The sequence below is a fragment of the Sipha flava genome, unplaced genomic scaffold (genome assembly GCF_003268045.1).
Source record: "Sipha flava isolate LNK unplaced genomic scaffold, YSA_version1 41_pilon_pilon, whole genome shotgun sequence".
NCBI lineage: Eukaryota > Metazoa > Arthropoda > Insecta > Hemiptera > Aphididae > Sipha > Sipha flava.
Genome location: NW_020273144.1, coordinates 2,334,163 through 2,353,722, shown reverse-complemented (window position 1 = coordinate 2,353,722; position 19,560 = coordinate 2,334,163). Strand labels below are relative to the sequence as shown.

Sequence of the window (19,560 nt, the reverse complement as noted above, 5' to 3'; positions counted from 1 at the left end):
ATGTATAAATTTAATACAAATTAATTATTTAAGTAAACGTAAACATACCCAATCAACAATTAATATACGTCGTACACCTTGTCGTTGTTGCAATAAACGACAAGCAACAGCAATTGAATTAAAAAAACAAAATCCCATAGCTTGATTGGCTTCAGCATGATGGCCAGGAGGACGAACAATTGCAAACCCATTTTTTATATCACCCAAGGTAGCTAATATCAGTTATAAGTTCATAATGTTATCATACAACTTATAAATCAAATATTTTTATTTAATCTAAATTTACACTACTTTTAAAAGCTAAATCAATGACGCATCCAACTGCCATGCGAGCAGCAGGAGCAGTATGTAGATCGTTCCATGTAGTATCAGAGTCAACACCTAATCCACCACAAGGTAATCGTACTAAAGCTTTCACTGGTAATTCGGCTAATTTAGAACTATCCATTTTTTGCCGACTGGAAGGATTAGTACCTAATTAATAATTAAAATGATTAAATAATACAATTTTTTTAATATTTGAATCACTTATTACAGAAAGGGGAAATGTTCACACAACATTTTTACAGGAGACACATAAATCTATCTAGGCAAGACTTAGGAAAGAGGTAGGTTTAAAATAAGTAAATTACCTAAATACTCATTTTTTTTGAATATTTTAATGGATTAGTCCCGTTATTTAGACAGATAAATACAAATACGTAAAAAACTAAATTTCGTCAAAAAGTGGACATGACCTTTTCTGCAATTAGTGATTCATATAATATAGATCTAATGTTAAAAGGAACAAACCAAATAAAAGAGTATGAGGTTCTGTATGACAAGTTTGTAATTCTTCTATTGTAGCTTTTCGTGGTCTTAACTTATCACATCGTCTTGCTAATCCTGTTTCAATCAATCGGGCCCATACACTCTGAAGCCGTCCACTATGTTCAGGATGTATAGCATTATTACCACATTTGCAAGCATGTTTTAACATTAAACTGTCAAATGCCAATCCAGTAGTAGGACGATGTGGACTTCTAAAATTAAAATGTACATGAATAATTTAATATTTATTTATTTTGTGATGCTTACCCTGACAATTTAGCACCAGAAGAATTCATGCTAGTTGATGAAAGGTAAGGCGATGATGATGTATATGTGTCAGAATTATTGCTTCCTGTACTTACAGCAACAACGTCTAAAGGACTGGAATAAGTTCTAACTAAAGGTAATGCAGTATGAGTATTTCGATTTGCAAATAATGAAACTGCGAAAAAATATATATTTTTAGAAATTCATAAAATAATAAATTTTTAAGTTTAAATGAACATACCATCATTTGATTGAGACGATTGGCGCATTTTGAAGTCTCGTTGTTGTTGCAAAAATAATTGACTTTTATTTATTAAACCATTATCTGTAGAATTTCTTGGTCCTCCAGTTAAATCAATTACCTTTATAATTTATAAAATCAAATTACATTGATAAGAAAATTTAAAATTACATAAAGATAAATACAAACCTTTGAATTATCTTCTTGATCTTCGTTTATAAAACTATTGTTAGCCAATTGAGCTCGACTTTGAGCTCGTATCAACACGGTTTGTCGAATATGCTATAAGAATTTGTTTGCAATGATTAAAGTAGTAATATTCATCAATTAACAATAAATTAAACATTTATTTTATAGAAAATTTGATAATTTACTTGTTTTAGAATATCTGTACTAAGTTGTTGATGTGGTAATTCTTCAGGATGAACACTTAGCTGTTGACCAGGTATAGAGCTATTCAACATCGGATGTCCAAGAGGTAATGGTGCTGATTGTGTACGGCCTATTTGTCTGTGTCCAGCCTTAATAATTTTGCGATTTGCTACTTGAGTGTCTGTTATAGGTGCTGGATGAAAAGTTGGAATATCACTTTGCCTGGACTCAAGGCTTTGCATTTGTTTTTGAATTAAAGTTTGGGATGTATCTTGAACTACGAATAAAATATAAATTTAAATTAAACAATTAATAATACATATATATATATGAATCATTCATCATGATTTATAAATCATATTATGATATATATAAATATAAGCTATTCAATTTTATTAAAATGTAATGTGGTGATTTAAATTGTAATTACTTGGAAGAGTAGGATAAAACGGCAATGTACTAGTCAACATTTGATTAGTAAGAGGTACACCCCATTTCGTAGTAAAGGCTGCACGAACTTCAGCTTCCGAAAGAGATGTCAACTTTGAACCGTCCTATAGGAAAAAGTTTAGTATTATACGGAAACTGAATATAATTTAATAATGTGTATTTAATTTTTTAAAGATGTAACTAGTTTTATTAAACTGCAATTAAAATATTTCAATAATTATATTATAAAATTGTTAATAATATCTTATAAGAATAATTTATCAAAACATAAACGAAAATATTAATATTTAATTTTGTATATATCATAAGAATTAATAAGACAATACAACATTTTTTCTAATAAAACTATATATAACTATACTTTATAGAATAAGATATGTAGCAACTTAAACTTTCTATTACAATCACCAACTTCGCTAATGCTTGTTATTTCATTTATTTCTTTAAGAGCTATACTCATACAAGCCAATCATCATTATTACAGGTTTTTTCTGGGTGATTTTTGTTTAAGTCAGTGGTACTTAACCGGGGTGATATGTCACTCAAGGGTGACATAGACGCAGTGTAGGCATGACCGAAATCTCAAGTGGAAAAGAAAAAAAATAAGAAAATAATTAATTTTAATAAAATTATATTATTACCACAACTGTCATGTAAATAGCATACCTTTAAGTTTGTATCTTTATATTATTTATATTTATTATTTATCTCTGATAAACACGTGTAGTATTATTATTAGCGCGAAATCGATGCATTATAGATTATTTTATCGACTTAACCGGGGTCGTTAGTCGGTTATTTTGCTGTTGCTAGATATGTAGTATTATTATAGTATATTATAGCTCTACAACTCTAAAAGATAATATATGAGACTCGGTCTTTCCACTATCAGCCCTCGACTTCCTCAACTTTTTAAAAACCACCAAGTCTCAATTTCTCATTAGTTTTTATATAAATCATTAATATTTTTTTTTATTTTTTTTATTTTTTGATTTGCAAATTTAAACTTCAAAATGTCAATGTTTTTTGAAACTCAACAATAATAAACTCAATAAAGTGTAGGTGTACTTATAATTTTTTTGTGTAACGTATTTTTTTTATTTTTTTGTTTGTTATTTCAAAAATTATTCTAAAATACACAATTAAGATTATTTATTATTTTGATGTTAGGGCGAGAAGCGGTGTTTGATTCTAGTGGCTAAAGGTGACAAAAATGAAAAAAGTATTAGAACCACTGGTTTAGGTTATGGAAATAAGTTTGATGTTTTTAAATCTTGTTTAAAAAAATATATTTTTAATTCAGTTTAAGTATTTTATAATTTTTAAAATTATTAAATAATTTTAATCCTGAAAACTACTTAGAATCAAGAATAATTGTTATATTCTATAACTAAATATCTAAACTATAACGAAATCTCATACTCAAGAAAACAACAGTTATTGATAAATATTAAATTATGACACGTTTTCTACATAAGAGGCCAGTAACCCACATTCTTAAGTAGATAATATGCATGAAGAAGCGAAGGGCAAAACTTCGAGTGTTGACATCCGGTTAAATAATCTTTAATTTAATAAATACAATTTTAAAAGTCTTAAAAACGAGAATCAAGAAGGTATTGATAACTCTAAGTAATAAAAAGTATGCAAATTAAATAAGTATAGTAACAGGTACTAAGTACTAAATCCATAAAAATATTTAAATAATATTAAATATTCGATCTACCTATTCAAAATTTTTTTTTTTTACATTCGTTTTCATTCAAATGTACTGTTATAATATAACGCGAGAACTTAATAATAATAATAAGTACCTATAATTTAAGTAAACAATTTTTTTTTTTTTAAAAAAAAAAGAAAATTTTGAACAGATTTGTGACACATTAATTTAATCACTTACTTATAGGTGTATAATTAAATATATTCATAAGGAACTGTAGAAATAAAATCAAAGAAGTGAATACGAATAAACAACACAACTTACAAAACATAGCCAACCTATACGGCTATGGGGGAAAAAAAAATATCAAAAATATCAAATAATAACAAATCCATGGTAATAATAATATTAGTAGTATTCAGTTATCACTCAAATTAATAAAAATTAATTTACTATCGAAAATCTTAGAACGTGGTTTATGAAAACGTCATAACAACCTACTAACGACGCTCAGTGATCAGAAATGTAATTTAATTATCCAAAGTCAATATGTTTATGACATTTGATTTTACACACTAACATTAGGAAGAATTGAATAAATTATTCAATTGAAAAACCTCAAAATAAAATATATTGAAACATCAATAATTTAAGAAATAATTATTGATAAAATTATAAGAACAAATGTAATAAAGAATAAATATTCCAAATAGTATATTCAAGAGATAATTAATTTATGGTATTATTTAAATAATACGTTTATCGTCAAATTCATAAAATGAATTGTCACAAATTTAAATAATTCTAAACTGACTTCATATATTGTGAACATAAAATCAGAAAAATTAAATGTTATTTAAGAGATGGTATACATTAAATAATACATATTGCTACATTGCTTCTGTATATCAAACATGTGGCACAAAAAAATAATTACGTTTAAACGTTGTATTTGATCAAATGGTTGTACCTACCTTATATTTCACGTTATCTTTATCTAATCTGTAACTATTTTCAATATAAAATCTTTTTTTTATTTAAAATATATATCATTAATTAAAATATCAGTTTAAAATACGAAGCGCGAAAAAAGTAAATGTTCAACATTAAGAAAATATTTCTATTTAAATTTGATAATAGGTCAAACGGCAATTAAAGTTAATATTGTAAGTTCATTAGACGAAGTATACCATCAATCTCAAAACTAATGTTAACAACCTGTTTGTATATTTGAACATTTAATATTCATGTTAAATACTTCCAAAGTACTAAATTCAATTGACAAACTTATTAGTTAAATTATTTTTTTAAGTTCCTAAAGTATAAATATAATACAATTAGGAAACAATCTACTTCAAGTTATATTTATATTGACATCTGTAAAAATCTAACTGATTATCATTTTATTTTTATACAGCTGTTTATATTTCTGACAAACAAATCTAAGTTTCCGATTTTAAAAAAAAGGTTTATATATATATATATATATATATATATTACGGTTATTTGAAGCATTTTGTTTATCTAACATTTGTTTGATAAACGGACAATATATGAATCTGATGCGTCAAGTTTTAATATGTCTCATACTCATAAATATATATATATATACACAAGGGGAATTGTAGTCGAGTAGGATAAGGCAGTCTAATGCACTCTGCGGTTCGACCTTAGTCACTGGAGGTTACGCTTCCCGAACGGAAAGAAACCACTACCACTACCACCCCTCACTCATCGCTAACGTGTATATCACTACAAGAAAAAAAAAACAACTATCAACTGTACCACCGCATCAAAAATTATCAGAATCGAAAATTCAGAGCTGTCAAGAATTAATAAAAAATAAAATAAAATATGAGCCTGTGTAAGATTAATGTATTAATCAATATAGGTTTATTCATTTTTTTTATAACATACATGCTAAACGGTTATATTATCAATTCCCATTCATTAATACGTATTTAGATTTCAATACAATTACGCAATGATAAGAGTTGGCAACATATAACTGTAACAAATATTCAATATCAAAATAACTAATTAATTGAACACATAGAAATGATTTAGAAATAATAAAATACCACTACAACCACAATTACATATGTTTAGCAACATCACCAAATTTTAAAATAATATTATTATTGTTATTACATAGTTGATACACACAAAAAACCAAAATTCTAAATCACGAATATTTTCAAAATATGATATTATGCAAAGGTATTTGAATTAATTAACCCTCGTAAAAATTAAATTCAACTTATGACAACAATAATATTTATAGTTTAAACATATGTAAAATATTTTACATACATACTAAATACTGAGATAAATTTAAATGATTTCAGATAATTATGGACATTTCCAACAATTGTAGGCTATTGAACAATATATTTGTTAACGTATTGTACAGACACATCCAAAACTAAATATAACCATGTATTTGTAGACGAGAATATTCATATTTATATAAAAAAAACATCACACAGAATTTAAAAATTTAAATGTGTTTTTATATTTTATTTGTGTTATGATTGAAAAATTATTTTATTCCAAATTAAATGTAAAAAAATGTATACATTAGAATGTTATTTATTAATTGACAAAAAATATCATTGGTAATATAATAGAGAAAGTTTCATAAATAAAAAAATAAAAACTAAGAAAATAAAATAGAAACAAGGTTTGAAGAAACGAGTCTTACAAAACGCATCTCTTAAAACAAGTTTTTGGAAATTTAAATAGATAATATATATATATATATAAATACAAACACACATTTTGAATGTCCAATAATAATAAATAAAATATTTTATTTAATCTATGCCTATATTAGTTAGGACATTTTTTCGAATATCTAAAACCGTGTAAATACCTGAAGAGCACTTAATAGAAAAAAGTAATATTTCTAGTTTGTATTTACATAGCTTAAATAAAATACCCATTAATTTTAATTAAATCAATGGCTTCCCATAAAACATAAAAGAGTTTAGTACATTTCTACTGTTAAATAAATATTAAATATTTTATGAGAAAAGCAAGTGCATTTCAGACTTTAAAATGATTGAATCGATATGGGTATCTAATAGCTAATAAATAATAAATTTTAATCATATGATACATTTCAAAGAATATCGTTAACACTCACACCTAACTAATCTATTTTTATTTATCAGGCGTGCGTTAACTCATAAGATTTAGTATTTAAATTATTTTGTAAATATTACTTATAAAATAATTATTTAATAATATTTATCAGTAATTACCGAATTGGACGGTGGTCTACCCATCGAAATATTTGGCATGGAAGGACTTGTATACAATGCTGAGAGATCAGTGATACTACCACTTTGATCTGATTTCTTATTAGACATATGGCCAAATGTCATTTCTCCTCCCTAGAAAAAAAAAGGTAAATTTATTTGATTTGTAATAGAAAAATTATAAGTTGTATACTTCTTTGATCGGAGTAGTAGCCCCAGTTGAAGGTGAATTTCTACAATTTGGTATAATAATAGGGGGTGAATTAGGTCCAGAACCGGGAGTACTACTTGAAGGCGACGTCTCAACTGAAAAATAAAATTATGAATATGAAAATTATAATGGAATACATATTAAAATGTTAGTATGGAAAAAGGAAAAAATATTTTAATAGCAAAATGGTACGGTACTTGCAAGCGTAGACACTCTGCTGCCTTTTCCTTTGGGCCGTGCGATTGGATTGTTACGTTGTCTTTCGTACGTACGCAGGGGCAATCTGATTTTCAAATCCGGTTCAGACGCTGCATGCAATAATATTTTCAACACACACAAGGAACAAAAAACACACTTAGTTAGGAAAGTGGTCAATAGTTAGAAAAACAAACGTTAAGTTAAAAATTAGAGCAATTAAAAGACAAAACGCATATTTTTTATTGCTTATTACATATTTATGTTGTCGTCATTACGTTATTATAACACATTATTTATTCAATTAAAAATTATATACTTCAAAGTTAAAGTATGTTTCAACACATCAGATTTTCAACTTATAAGATATTAACACAATATTTTTTTAAATTATTTAAAAAATATCAAACATAAATAATATGATGTATAATTGTATTAACGATAACTTTTATTACTAATAATAAAATAATACTAATTTATGTAAGTGGATTATTTATTAGGTTAACTGTCCTTAACTTAGATGCAACAATATTGTCTGGGATAAAAAGAGAGAGAGAGAGAGAGAGAGAGAATGGAAAAACTTATCGATTCAATTTCTAGAATATTTATTTTACTTGAAATTCAAACAAAGGTTAGTTATTGTAGTTAATGTTTATAATTAATAAAGTATACTATAAATTATGTCGTAATAATTTTTTTTTTAAATTATTTTTAAAAGTACGAAAATTCGTTGTAACAGCATTAAACGATAAAAATGTATATGCGTATATTTACATAATTTAAAGTAGAAAGCCATGTATTTGACGAATACATTTACAAATATTTCTTAATTTTTGCAATTTTTAAGCGTGATTTATAAATTTTTATTGTTTATTTATATATTTGTTATAAATGTATAATGTTTTGTTGAAATTAAAAATTATAATTTTAATTATAGTTTTCGGTTTATATTAATTTTAATTTGGCTATGACGGAATATATATTTTGATGAGTTGAATTAAAATATGAATTAAAATAAGCAAGAATTGATTCATAAGCATTAGATGTTACATAATTACTAATGTTCTAATGGCTCATACATAAGGCAAAAATATAATGTTTTCACCTATGTTACGTCAAGAATAAATAATTTAATCAAAATGCAATCATTTATATTTTATTAAGCCGCGCTCAGACTAAGAAACAAAACGAGAACAATTGTTGTTCACAAAATGTGACAAAATGTTTACGATAAAGTAATCGGCAAATATTAAAAACATATGCGTCGAAACCAGACCTATAAACTTTTAGTCTTTGTGGTTTGAGGACCACAGTGCGATTGTTGCTGCTACTTGCGTGATTGTAAGTTTAAAATTAATAAAAGAAAAAAAAGATTTTAGGTTTGTTAGGTAAGTTTCTTATAACGAGGAAACAATATAGTGATAGTGATTCAAAGGTACTAGAAGTATATTATACACATAATAATATTTTTAAATCTTATATTTTTGGCAAAAATCAATTCAATTTTTTGTAGGTGTTACTTATTGCAAAATAAATTATTTTAATAGTAAATAAATATATCATATAATATATGCCGATAGACCATCTTTTTTTTTTTAATACGATTTCAAAGGGAAAATATTTTTTCTAAACAAAATAATAAAATTATGTCTATGTTCTGGACGTACCGATATATTGTCAATTACAATATGACGGTAAACATCTTTTGAAGCAAACCGCAAATCAGACGATAAAAAAATTTTGTTACCGACAATGTCATCGAAAATATTTTAAAAACATACACATAAGTAAGACAATGTCGAAAATATGTGTTTTTTTTGTTCTGGACGCGACTTATAAAAATAGAAAGTAAAAAAGGTTTGAAAAATGTTCCTGTTTTAAAAATACTAATCCATAATGATCATTACATTTAATTATCCATTTGCTTATTTCTAATCGTATCAATATTCCAATACGAGTGAAATGATGTATATCAAGGTTTAAATATATTTTAACAGTGAATTGTTAACGATAAGATATATTTATATTTATTATTTTCAGATTAAATTGTTAATTATTTAATAACAGTTATCAGGCATAGTTTACAATAAAACAGGTACTTGTGAGTCTAGTTTTCATCAGCTTTTTAACTTTTTTTTTTTAAATTAAAATTAAGAAAATATCAAAATTTAATGCAAAATGTTAAAAGTTTATATTTTATTTTATTTTGATTGTATGTATTTTAAAAGCTATTAAAAAAAAAAAAAAAAAAAAAAAAAAACAACTGAATTTTTTATAAATTAAATTAAGTTAATTTTTAATATAATAAGATATTTATCACGTCCTAAAACAAAAATTGAAAATTGTAGATTGCATGTAAGGAAAATGTTTGTTTTTATTTCATAAAAAAAAACTATTATTTTATAAGTATACAAATATATTAAATTACATTTTATGGGAAACGTAATATTATGATGATTCAATTATAATCAATAAAATTAAAATGTATTTATTTTATACGTATTTATTGTTTTGTCGGGATTTCGATGTAATTTACATTTTTTGATATAATTAAGTTATTTAAATAATTTTTCAATATATAAAAGAATAATCCACCTTAACTTTAACACAAGTTCTTAAGTCAAATTCAAAATATGTTTTTGGTTGTTCTCATTAAAAATCAGTCATAAATTTGTAATTCGCACACATTGGTAATTACAATATAAGATAATAAATATGATTATAAAATAATCGTTACATATTTATCAAATTTAAAATAAATAGTGCATTTTTATGACATAAACATCCGGACCTTCTAATAATTATATAGTGGGCATTTTTTATATAATATATAAAAATGTTAACAATATATTTTGTTATTGGATTCAGTATTTCAAAAATGTTAGACTACTAATAAACAAACATAAAATTGATAATATATCTATTTATTTTCATATCTATTAGAAATAATTAAGATCATGAAGAAGGTTAAAAAGCTATTTTTAAATTAAGAAAAATACCTGTTCTTCTAAGTTGGAAATCATCTTCGTAATGCCCAACAAGTCTGTAAGGTGTAATATTAGTTCCACTAGATGATGAACTTAAACTACCAGGCATAACATTTGGTGCCGACTGTTGAGTCTGTAAGACACCCCTATAAAATAGTATTAGAGTGTAAAAATTTGTTTATATATATATATATATATATATATATATTTATATATGTGTGTGTGTGTGTGTATATGTGTGACAAGTACTAACCAACTAGGATACGATTGCTGGGATTGAATAGAACTGCTGGATGCGGCTCCTCGATGTTTTTTACTGAGTAAAAACCCCTAAACATATTGACATGTATATGTATCAAGAGATTTATAATTAGATAATATAGAACTAATACTGATAACATTTCCTATATTTTCATTACATTACTAACACTATATAAAAATTTGTTAAACACTTACTGACCGTTTTATAATTTGGTTAATAAAGTCATAAATATTAATAATTTAAGTAATGTGAACATTAAAAATGTTAATAGCATTTAAGGATATCTAAATTTAAATTTAATTATTATTATTGACAACACGAATTTTATAATTTTGCCTATACTTGTATAACGTTAGTAATATAGCACTGATTTTCATACGTATTTTCATAAATTTTTAGTGTTGAAACTCTCACAATGGTTACAACCGAATATTACGATTAAAAATGTATTATTTCCTAATTATATAATGATTTAAAATCCAATTATGAAATTTGTAATGATTATATGAGAAAATAAATAATAATTCCGATATACTCAAATGTTAAAGTTTAAACGTTGTTTACTGATAAATAAAAAAAAATATTAAGATTTTCAATTTTTTCTCTTTGGTTCTATTAAATATGTGAAAATAAAATTATATTATAATGTGTAATATTAATTAAATTAATAAATAAATAATGTATTTAATGTATATTACCTGTAAGATTTGCTTTACTTCAGATGATGCAATAGCACTAGGTTGATGTTTTTCTTTTTTCTTAATAGTTTCCAATTTTTCCTCTTCCTTTTTTTCACGTTGTTCTTTTTCTTCAAGTTCCCGTTTTTTTTCCCAAAGGTCCTGTATAACACATGTCTATGTATTATTTAATGGATCATCATACAATAGAAACATATAACAAATATAACATATAACATATAACAAATCGTATACATTTTTATTTTTAATGTAGACGCGTCAAACAAATTTACAACGATCGTCAATATCATTAAGAAAGTGAAATTGTTCTATAAAGTATATAATATAGTGTTTGGTAAGTATTGAGCGGTATTCTTTACGTATTACATACAAGTAAAATGTTGATACAATTTTTAACGTTGTCGGTAATTGTTCTTAGCAAATTTATTATTGAAATTTGACAATTATCCAATTCATTTATGACCAACTTGAATTTATGTTATCTCAATAATAATGTAACTATAGTTTACTTTAAGATGTTGCCGAAGTTGCTGTTCATGTTGCACAGCTAGTTGTTGTTGTTGAGCTTGAAATTGTTCTAGTAAATACTGTTGTTGTAGTTGTTGCTGCTTTTTTAACTGAAATTATAAATCGAATCATTTTATAATTATTTGCATTATTAATGCAAATAGTTATAACAACCAAATAAAAAAATAACGGTAATTTTGTTTTTACTTATATTTTTTTCTCAAAAATAACGAAAAATTGGTACAATAAATTGTATTTTCCCACTTTCAAGTATAGATTAAATTTACAAAAATGCATAGATACCATATCTTTAACGAAGTTGTGACATGGTAATAGCTGGAGTAGTTTTGATGGTTTAGCGCCTAAAATAACACATTTAACCCCGTGTTGGTATAAAGATAGATACTTAACACTCAACCACCGAGTTCAAAATATTTTTACCACAAATTCACGGTAATGTATATTTTAATTGTAATATTTTGCATATCTTAAAAAATATATAGTGTCAACTAAATTAAATTTGACCATTTTAAATTTATTTTAGAACTGTTAAAATAATATAACTTATAAATGAGTTATTTGAGTTGAAATAATTAAATCGTCACGAATTCGAAGAATTATGATTACACAGTTGACACATGATTATGAATGATTTATTATAAATAAAATACTATAGATACATTAGAATAAGTTTTATCTTACATAAGTAATATAAAAGTAGACAAATAAATTTAAAAAAAAAATTAAAAAAATATTTACGTGTACGGTATATAATTTGAAATTATATAGGTAATATAATACGACTACTAATATAACTTTCATTTTAACCTAATTTAATGTTATTTAAAAATATAAAACCTAACTCCAATATTTGATGATGTATTGTATGTTCATGAACGTGATTAGTTGGTCGAACTAATTCTAAAGGTTTGTCTCGCAATGCTTCTTCTGTATTGTAACTACCCACCATTGATTCACGAGTCATTTCTAAAATTAAAAATTAAAAATAACTTAACTTGGTTTTTTTCTTTCTCGAGATAATTTTGAATTTTATATTTATTATATTATATTAAAATTATTAAACACTGATTTTTATGATGTTAATTTTTAAAAAAATTAACGCGTCTTCCGATGTCTACTGTCTGCAGTTGAATAAGCTATAGATTTAGTCTTAAGAAATGTATAGGCGCTTAGCGGTTTGGTTGAGGAGAGGGTACCTGGAACGAGTTTCCCAATATGCTGATTGGATGGATTTTAAATAACGTCGCGATTTATAAAAGTAAATTGTTACTAAATTATTATTATATTTTTCGACGATCGATAAACGTTTAATTTTCACGCAAAACTACAAGATTTTATTTGTTACTACTTATTGTAACAAGTAGTAACAAGTAGTAAACTGTTAAAAAAAAAACGCATTATTCAATCCGAACTGGGAAATTTTAAGTTACTATAATCAAAAGAAAATATTTTAAAATTTAAAAGTTATTGAACATTTAGAAAATGTAGATCGATCCATATGATATTATACTACATAATAGAAACATTTTTTTTACAATTAAAGAGGATTTAAAAATTATACATTAACTTAGATCAATAACACAGTAACAAAATACTTAAGTACCTTAAAAAGTATAATTTATAACTTATTTCACGTACAATAAGTTTTATGGTGAATAATATAATTCTAAAATTACAAATAATTATATTACAATGGAATCATTAAAAATGCATTTAAATTATATTATTAAATTTCTTTATTGCCTAATTTATATATTTTAATACTTTATACAACCTTTAATTTGAATATCATACAATTAACATGAGTGCATTTAAATTAAAATATTAGCACCATGTTAATATAAATGTATTAAACATTTGAATATTATTTATCAGCTAACACTATTTACTTCTCGTTGATCAAATTGTTAAGACTTTTACACACATTGCATATTTGTTTAAACGTTTTTTCAAATAAACTTATTTAAGATTTATTAAGCAAAACTATAATGATTTTAATAAAAAATATTTTCTTAAAAATAATTAAAATCAGAAAGATGATACACTATTTATGTGTTACTAGTTAGTATATTACGAGAACAATGAAATAATTATACTCGTTACCTTCCTACTCTATAATGATCAAATATATAATAAAAATAATCAAACATCAAATAAAAAATTATAGAACATATATCTAATTCTTTGACCTTTGCTTTCTGAAAAAATTATAATGAACAATTACTCATCAAAGAAAACAAAATAAATAATCAACCTATTTACAGATTAATAAATTTAAAAATATTGATAGTATTTAATATACTTTAACAGAAATATCAAATTCGTAAAATGTGAAAGCTAATTTTATTAAAATTATGTATATATGTCATAATGGACATTTCTTATGAACTAATATTTGAAGTATAAGTATATCTATATATGATTTACTTACGAATAATTAAATATAATGATACCTTTGATTTATAGTAATTGTCAATAGTAATTTTATAACAATAGAATTTTTTTTATAATAAATAAATAAAATTAATTTAAAATGTTTAATACGAAATTATTATCAATATCATCAATTAATTATAATAACAAACGTAAGATTTCAATATTCATTAAATTCTCAAGACCACGATTGATGGTAAAAAATATCGGTTTTTAATATTATTAAAAAAATTTTTTTTTTAAATCATGTTAATATTATATAATCAAATTATCATGTCGATGTATTTATATGACAAATTACGGTTTATCAAAATCACTAGTTAAGGAAGACAAAATCAAATGTTTTTTATACACTCATTGTCATTGATGTTTTAAAATCAATATACCTACCCTGGATTTTTTTCTGTAACAGCATGAATTTTCTTTTCATACGAGACACATAGTAGAACTTGGCCATCGCTTTTAAATGTTTCGTTCGGAAATTTAATAACTACTGAGAAATTTTGGACGAAATTTGTGAACTAACTTTGGTATTTTTTAAATTTGTGTAGGTACGTACGATTACGATTACAGCCAAACGCTAACTATAAAAACCCATCGCTATCCTCTGTTATCGATTATCAATCGTATATAAATGTATACTTATTATAATATCTATTATATCCATATTAAGGTTATAATATAACGACTATAATAATAAAGATAACTACTAAATATTTGCTCCACAATGAGCGTCACAAATAATAATTAATCGACAATATACCAATAAATAGCTGTTTCGTTCACTGCACGTGACTTGAAAACATTTGAATGATGAAATGATAAAATATGTTTAAAAATATTTACAAATTAGTGAAATATGTAAAAATATGTAATTATACCAAAATATGTAAAATAAAAGTAGCATCATTTTAATATGAATGATTTAAATTAATAATAAATTAATGAAATAAATAATTATTTTATAGATTTTTTAAATTTTACAAATTTTATATACAATAAGATAAGATAGGTATTTGAGAAATAAGTACTTTGTCCGACTCTGAAAAATTTATAGAATTTATAGAATATAAATATGTAAAATTATTCAAATATTATTGTATAATAATTATTTAATTCATAGTAAAATGTATTCATGTTAAATTTATTTATTTTATTTACATTAAGAATTAAATAGAACAATAAAATGGTTTTTTATATTTTTAAATTTGAATAACCTACAATTATTTGAAAGTAGAGTTTTGTAATTCGATAACGACCGCTCAAAATCGAAGGCAGTCACGAGTGCATACGTAAAAAATGCCAAGTCGTTACAACTAATATCTTCTGGAAGATCATCTAAATTTTCGGATGTTTTTTCACCAGATAGAATTATTGGTCTTATTAACGGTGAGTGACCACGATTTTTTCAAGTACTTAATTAGATTTATTTCGAACAGCTTTTCTATTTGGATTACATAGTGTTTAAAATGAATTTTGAATACCTTCGAGTAACCATTTTAATTCAATTCTATAATGATATATGTTGCTGTTGTAATTTTTTTAATAGCTGAGGTTAATTTGTTAAAGTTTGAATTAATATACGTTATTTTTTAATCATGATTTTTGATATAGTCTTGAGAGCACTTTTAATAAAAATTGCATAGTTTCTATCCAACATAAAAATAATACAATGTATTATTCCAAAATGCTTGCGATAATAAACTTTCGTGTTAATCCAAATTCCCCAATGTGTGAGAATTAGCTCTGAGAGTAAGGTTAGGTTTGGCGCTTCTGTTTTAAGTATAAGTAAGTAAACGACTAAGGGCTTTTCTTAAGATTTTTGTCTACGTTCGAAATAACTTTATCTCCTACTTGAAATTTACTTTTTACTTCTTCTGCGAGCATATGCAGTCTACGTACTATACATGTTACGTAAAACACTATGAATAACTTTTTAAAAATTTTTTTTATATCTGTTGTTGTGTCCGATTAAAAATGAATTTAATAAATTATTATTAATTTATTTTAAGTCTTCATTATGTTTGTCGCTTTTCATGTTGTGATACGTAAAACTTTTTGTCGAAATTCACTTTTTTTCATACATTGTGCAAAATAATACATTTGGATATAATTTGAAAAAATATTGGAACCAAATTCATTAACATAAGTATAAAGTCGATTTGATTTTAATTCGACGAATTAACTTTAAATATTTTTAAAATAATATAAAAACAAACGAGTTTAGCCGAATGGGTAAACCACTAGTTAACGATCAATGGTAGTATACGCAATATATCTATATGACAGCGGAAAACTAAAATAAAATCATTGCTTTAGGTAATTAAACTACATAATAAATTAAATCTATACATTTTAATAATAATTTATATAACTTTAAATGCAATCTATTATATGATTGAACGAAAATGCCTTCCTACGTAAATACGACAGGAAACATGATAATAATTATTGCAGTTGCTTGAACGGATTTTAAAAATAAACTATTACAGAAACAAACGGAATTGTCCAGTGTGACCGGCAATAACAACCGAATAATACGTAGGTACCATTAGAAAATTGAAATACATTTAGTTTTTCGATGGCATATTATTTATTATTATAATTAATAATTTACATTATAATATTTATAGTAGTATATAGTTTATATATATAAAATATTTGGGCCCTAGTTGCACCCATGATAACAAAAACCGACGTCTACATTAATATTATAGGTTAGCTTGTAAAAAATAACACTCATAACTTCTAATTAAACTCATTGATAAATCCCGTATCAATCGTGTCAGATTAAAACGAAGCCAATTTATTGGTATCCAAACAATTACATCTATGAATAAATATTCTAACCACGTTATAGAATAGACCGATTCATGGAACAGAAAGAACTGTTTTTACTTCTAATAATATATTTTATAATTTATTTTTTAGAACATTTCACTGCATCGCCATTATTATTAAATGTGACTATTTACATTCAATTTTTAAATAATGTATTAAAATAGTTTTAAAAAATTTGTAATTCATTTTTAAATTTCACCGCCACACAAAAATCCAATAATTCCAATTAAAATTACGTTATAGTGTAAAAGTTTCACCTATTAATAAACCCCAGAACATAATTAATAAATATGTATAAAAATAAATAATTATTTTATCAAACAAATCGATAATAATTAAATAAAAATAATTATATAGTACCTATTGCATTTGTAATATATTATTATTTAGTAAGTGATGACTCAATGAATAAAATCAGTGGACATACATTTTATTTGAACACAGAGCATTCAAAAGATACCCAACCCCAATTTATATCTTCTACCAATTGATAAAATTTTCGAACTTGGCCAGATTATACAGTAATTACAATTACTACTATGAAATCAATAAATATTTAAAGTGATTACTAAAATTGTAACAAAATATATGGAATTTTTGATTTTTATAGTTGATAAAATATATAATAAAATATTAAATCTTGTATTTATGATAATATGATAATATTTTTAAATCTAATACAATTGTAGTATTATCTCGTTATTGGCTTAGAATCATAATATATATTTCCTTATACAATGTCCATCACGTCATTTTTAAGTCAAATGGTTTAAATCGGAATAAGATTGTTTATTATCATTTCTGCACTTAAACACGCCGGGGGCTTCTTTATATAATGAAATGTATTAAAATAAGTGGTAGCGTAGTAGGCTGAAGTATATCATGTAAACATATCTAACGTTCAGTAGTTTGTTGACGAACAGGATACTGCGGTCCGCGAATTCGATTTGTAATTATTTTTATAAACAATTTAGAACAAACCTGTTTTTTGCGATAGTTGTGTGAATGCTGAACTGATTTCTATACTTCGAATGGACTTGATGTTGTCTAAAACAAAACAGAAATAAATTACTAATAATTTTTCTTTATTAATAGTTTATCGTATGAATATGGTAGGGAAGGGAGTACAATGTACAAAAATATAAAATAAGTATTAAAATCTCGCTTTTTGTAGTAAAATTAACTAAAATAAAATAGTAATAAATAAATAACGAATCAATTCAATAGCTACAACTAATTACAATACTATTTTGAATAACATAAATGATCCAAAAATATATTTTTAATGACTTTTTTAAAACTAAATGTAATCATTTTTTTAACTAGCTTAAATTAATTAAAACCGTTAACAATATATTTTCATAAAAAATATACTAAACACTAATAGTAGTCGAAATTATGAAAAACATTTTTTGTACACATTAATTGTGTGATGTCTATAGTAGGTCTATAATCTGAAGGAATATTGAACGAAAAAAAGGAGATTTACTTATTAGAACATTTATAAAACATAAATAAAAATACAAAATCCTTTAGATTAAGTATATAGGTATGATAAAACAAAATGTAATATATAAATAATTATAATTAGGTTTTAGATTCACACGAACGATTTTTAACTTTTTTTTTTTTTTATTAATGAAATCATATCGTTAAATAACTTAAGGACTATATATTGTATTTGACATTGACGTCGAGAGCTAGATACTACCAGAACAGTAAATATCTTTAAATAAGAATATTATAATTTAATAACCATAAAAGAAAAACTAGACTTCAGACTAGATTTAATGTGTAAACGCGATACACATCAATTATGATATTTTTCACAACATTTCTTTAAATAAAAAATAAAATTAGAGTAAAGAGATAAATTTATTTATAGTAATAGCATCTAACTGTGTAAAAAAATAAACACTAATTTTGATAATTGTTAAAAGCCATTTTACATTTGAACAGCGATCGGTAACCTCCGAGCTTTATCATAGTATAATTTATACAAACAACTAAAAAACGTGTTTATTTCAAAGTTTGCAAATAATTTTAGAAAGTATAAAAATCAATTTACAATTACTATGCTAAATTAAAAATCTATAAAAAAATATATTCTCAATTGAAACAGAGAAGACACATGAAAGATATTAAGTGTGACAACCATAAATAGTAACGAATATATATATATACACAACATATATTAATTGAATTATAGTGGAATGGAGGGCGTAACATTATAAAAGAGTATGAAAGGGAATATGTATACAGTATATTATTTTTTTTTCGTTTATTAAATTAAATTAAGGATGGCATTATAGTTTTTAAAAATGAATATACCTTTTCGTCAA

At 24.2% G+C, this 19,560-nt stretch overlaps 1 protein-coding gene across 5 annotated transcripts in view; it reads right to left on the bottom strand.

The window, feature by feature from the left end:
• LOC112688946 (histone deacetylase 4) overlaps positions 1–19,560 on the bottom strand; it is a 47,483-nt gene that overhangs the window by 1,810 nt on the left and 26,113 nt on the right. For 4 of the 5 annotated variants that reach the window (XM_025562388.1, XM_025562390.1, XM_025562389.1 and 1 more), the window contains 17 exons: positions 18,200–18,265; positions 12,786–12,910; positions 11,926–12,033; positions 11,417–11,557; positions 10,710–10,786; positions 10,469–10,602; positions 7,472–7,582; positions 7,257–7,369; positions 7,067–7,198; positions 2,121–2,244; positions 1,693–1,967; positions 1,508–1,600; positions 1,319–1,439; positions 1,078–1,252; positions 793–1,022; positions 292–474; positions 49–212 (listed from right to left, as the gene is read on the bottom strand). In XM_025562388.1, coding sequence (XP_025418173.1) covers positions 49–212; positions 292–474; positions 793–1,022; positions 1,078–1,252; positions 1,319–1,439; positions 1,508–1,600; positions 1,693–1,967; positions 2,121–2,244; positions 7,067–7,198; positions 7,257–7,369; positions 7,472–7,582; positions 10,469–10,602; positions 10,710–10,786; positions 11,417–11,557; positions 11,926–12,033; positions 12,786–12,910; positions 18,200–18,265 — 2,372 coding nt within the window. The remainder of the gene's footprint in view (positions 1–48; positions 213–291; positions 475–792; positions 1,023–1,077; positions 1,253–1,318; positions 1,440–1,507; positions 1,601–1,692; positions 1,968–2,120; positions 2,245–7,066; positions 7,199–7,256; positions 7,370–7,471; positions 7,583–10,468; positions 10,603–10,709; positions 10,787–11,416; positions 11,558–11,925; positions 12,034–12,785; positions 12,911–18,199; positions 18,266–19,560) is intronic. The other variant, XM_025562392.1, reaches the window with a different exon arrangement.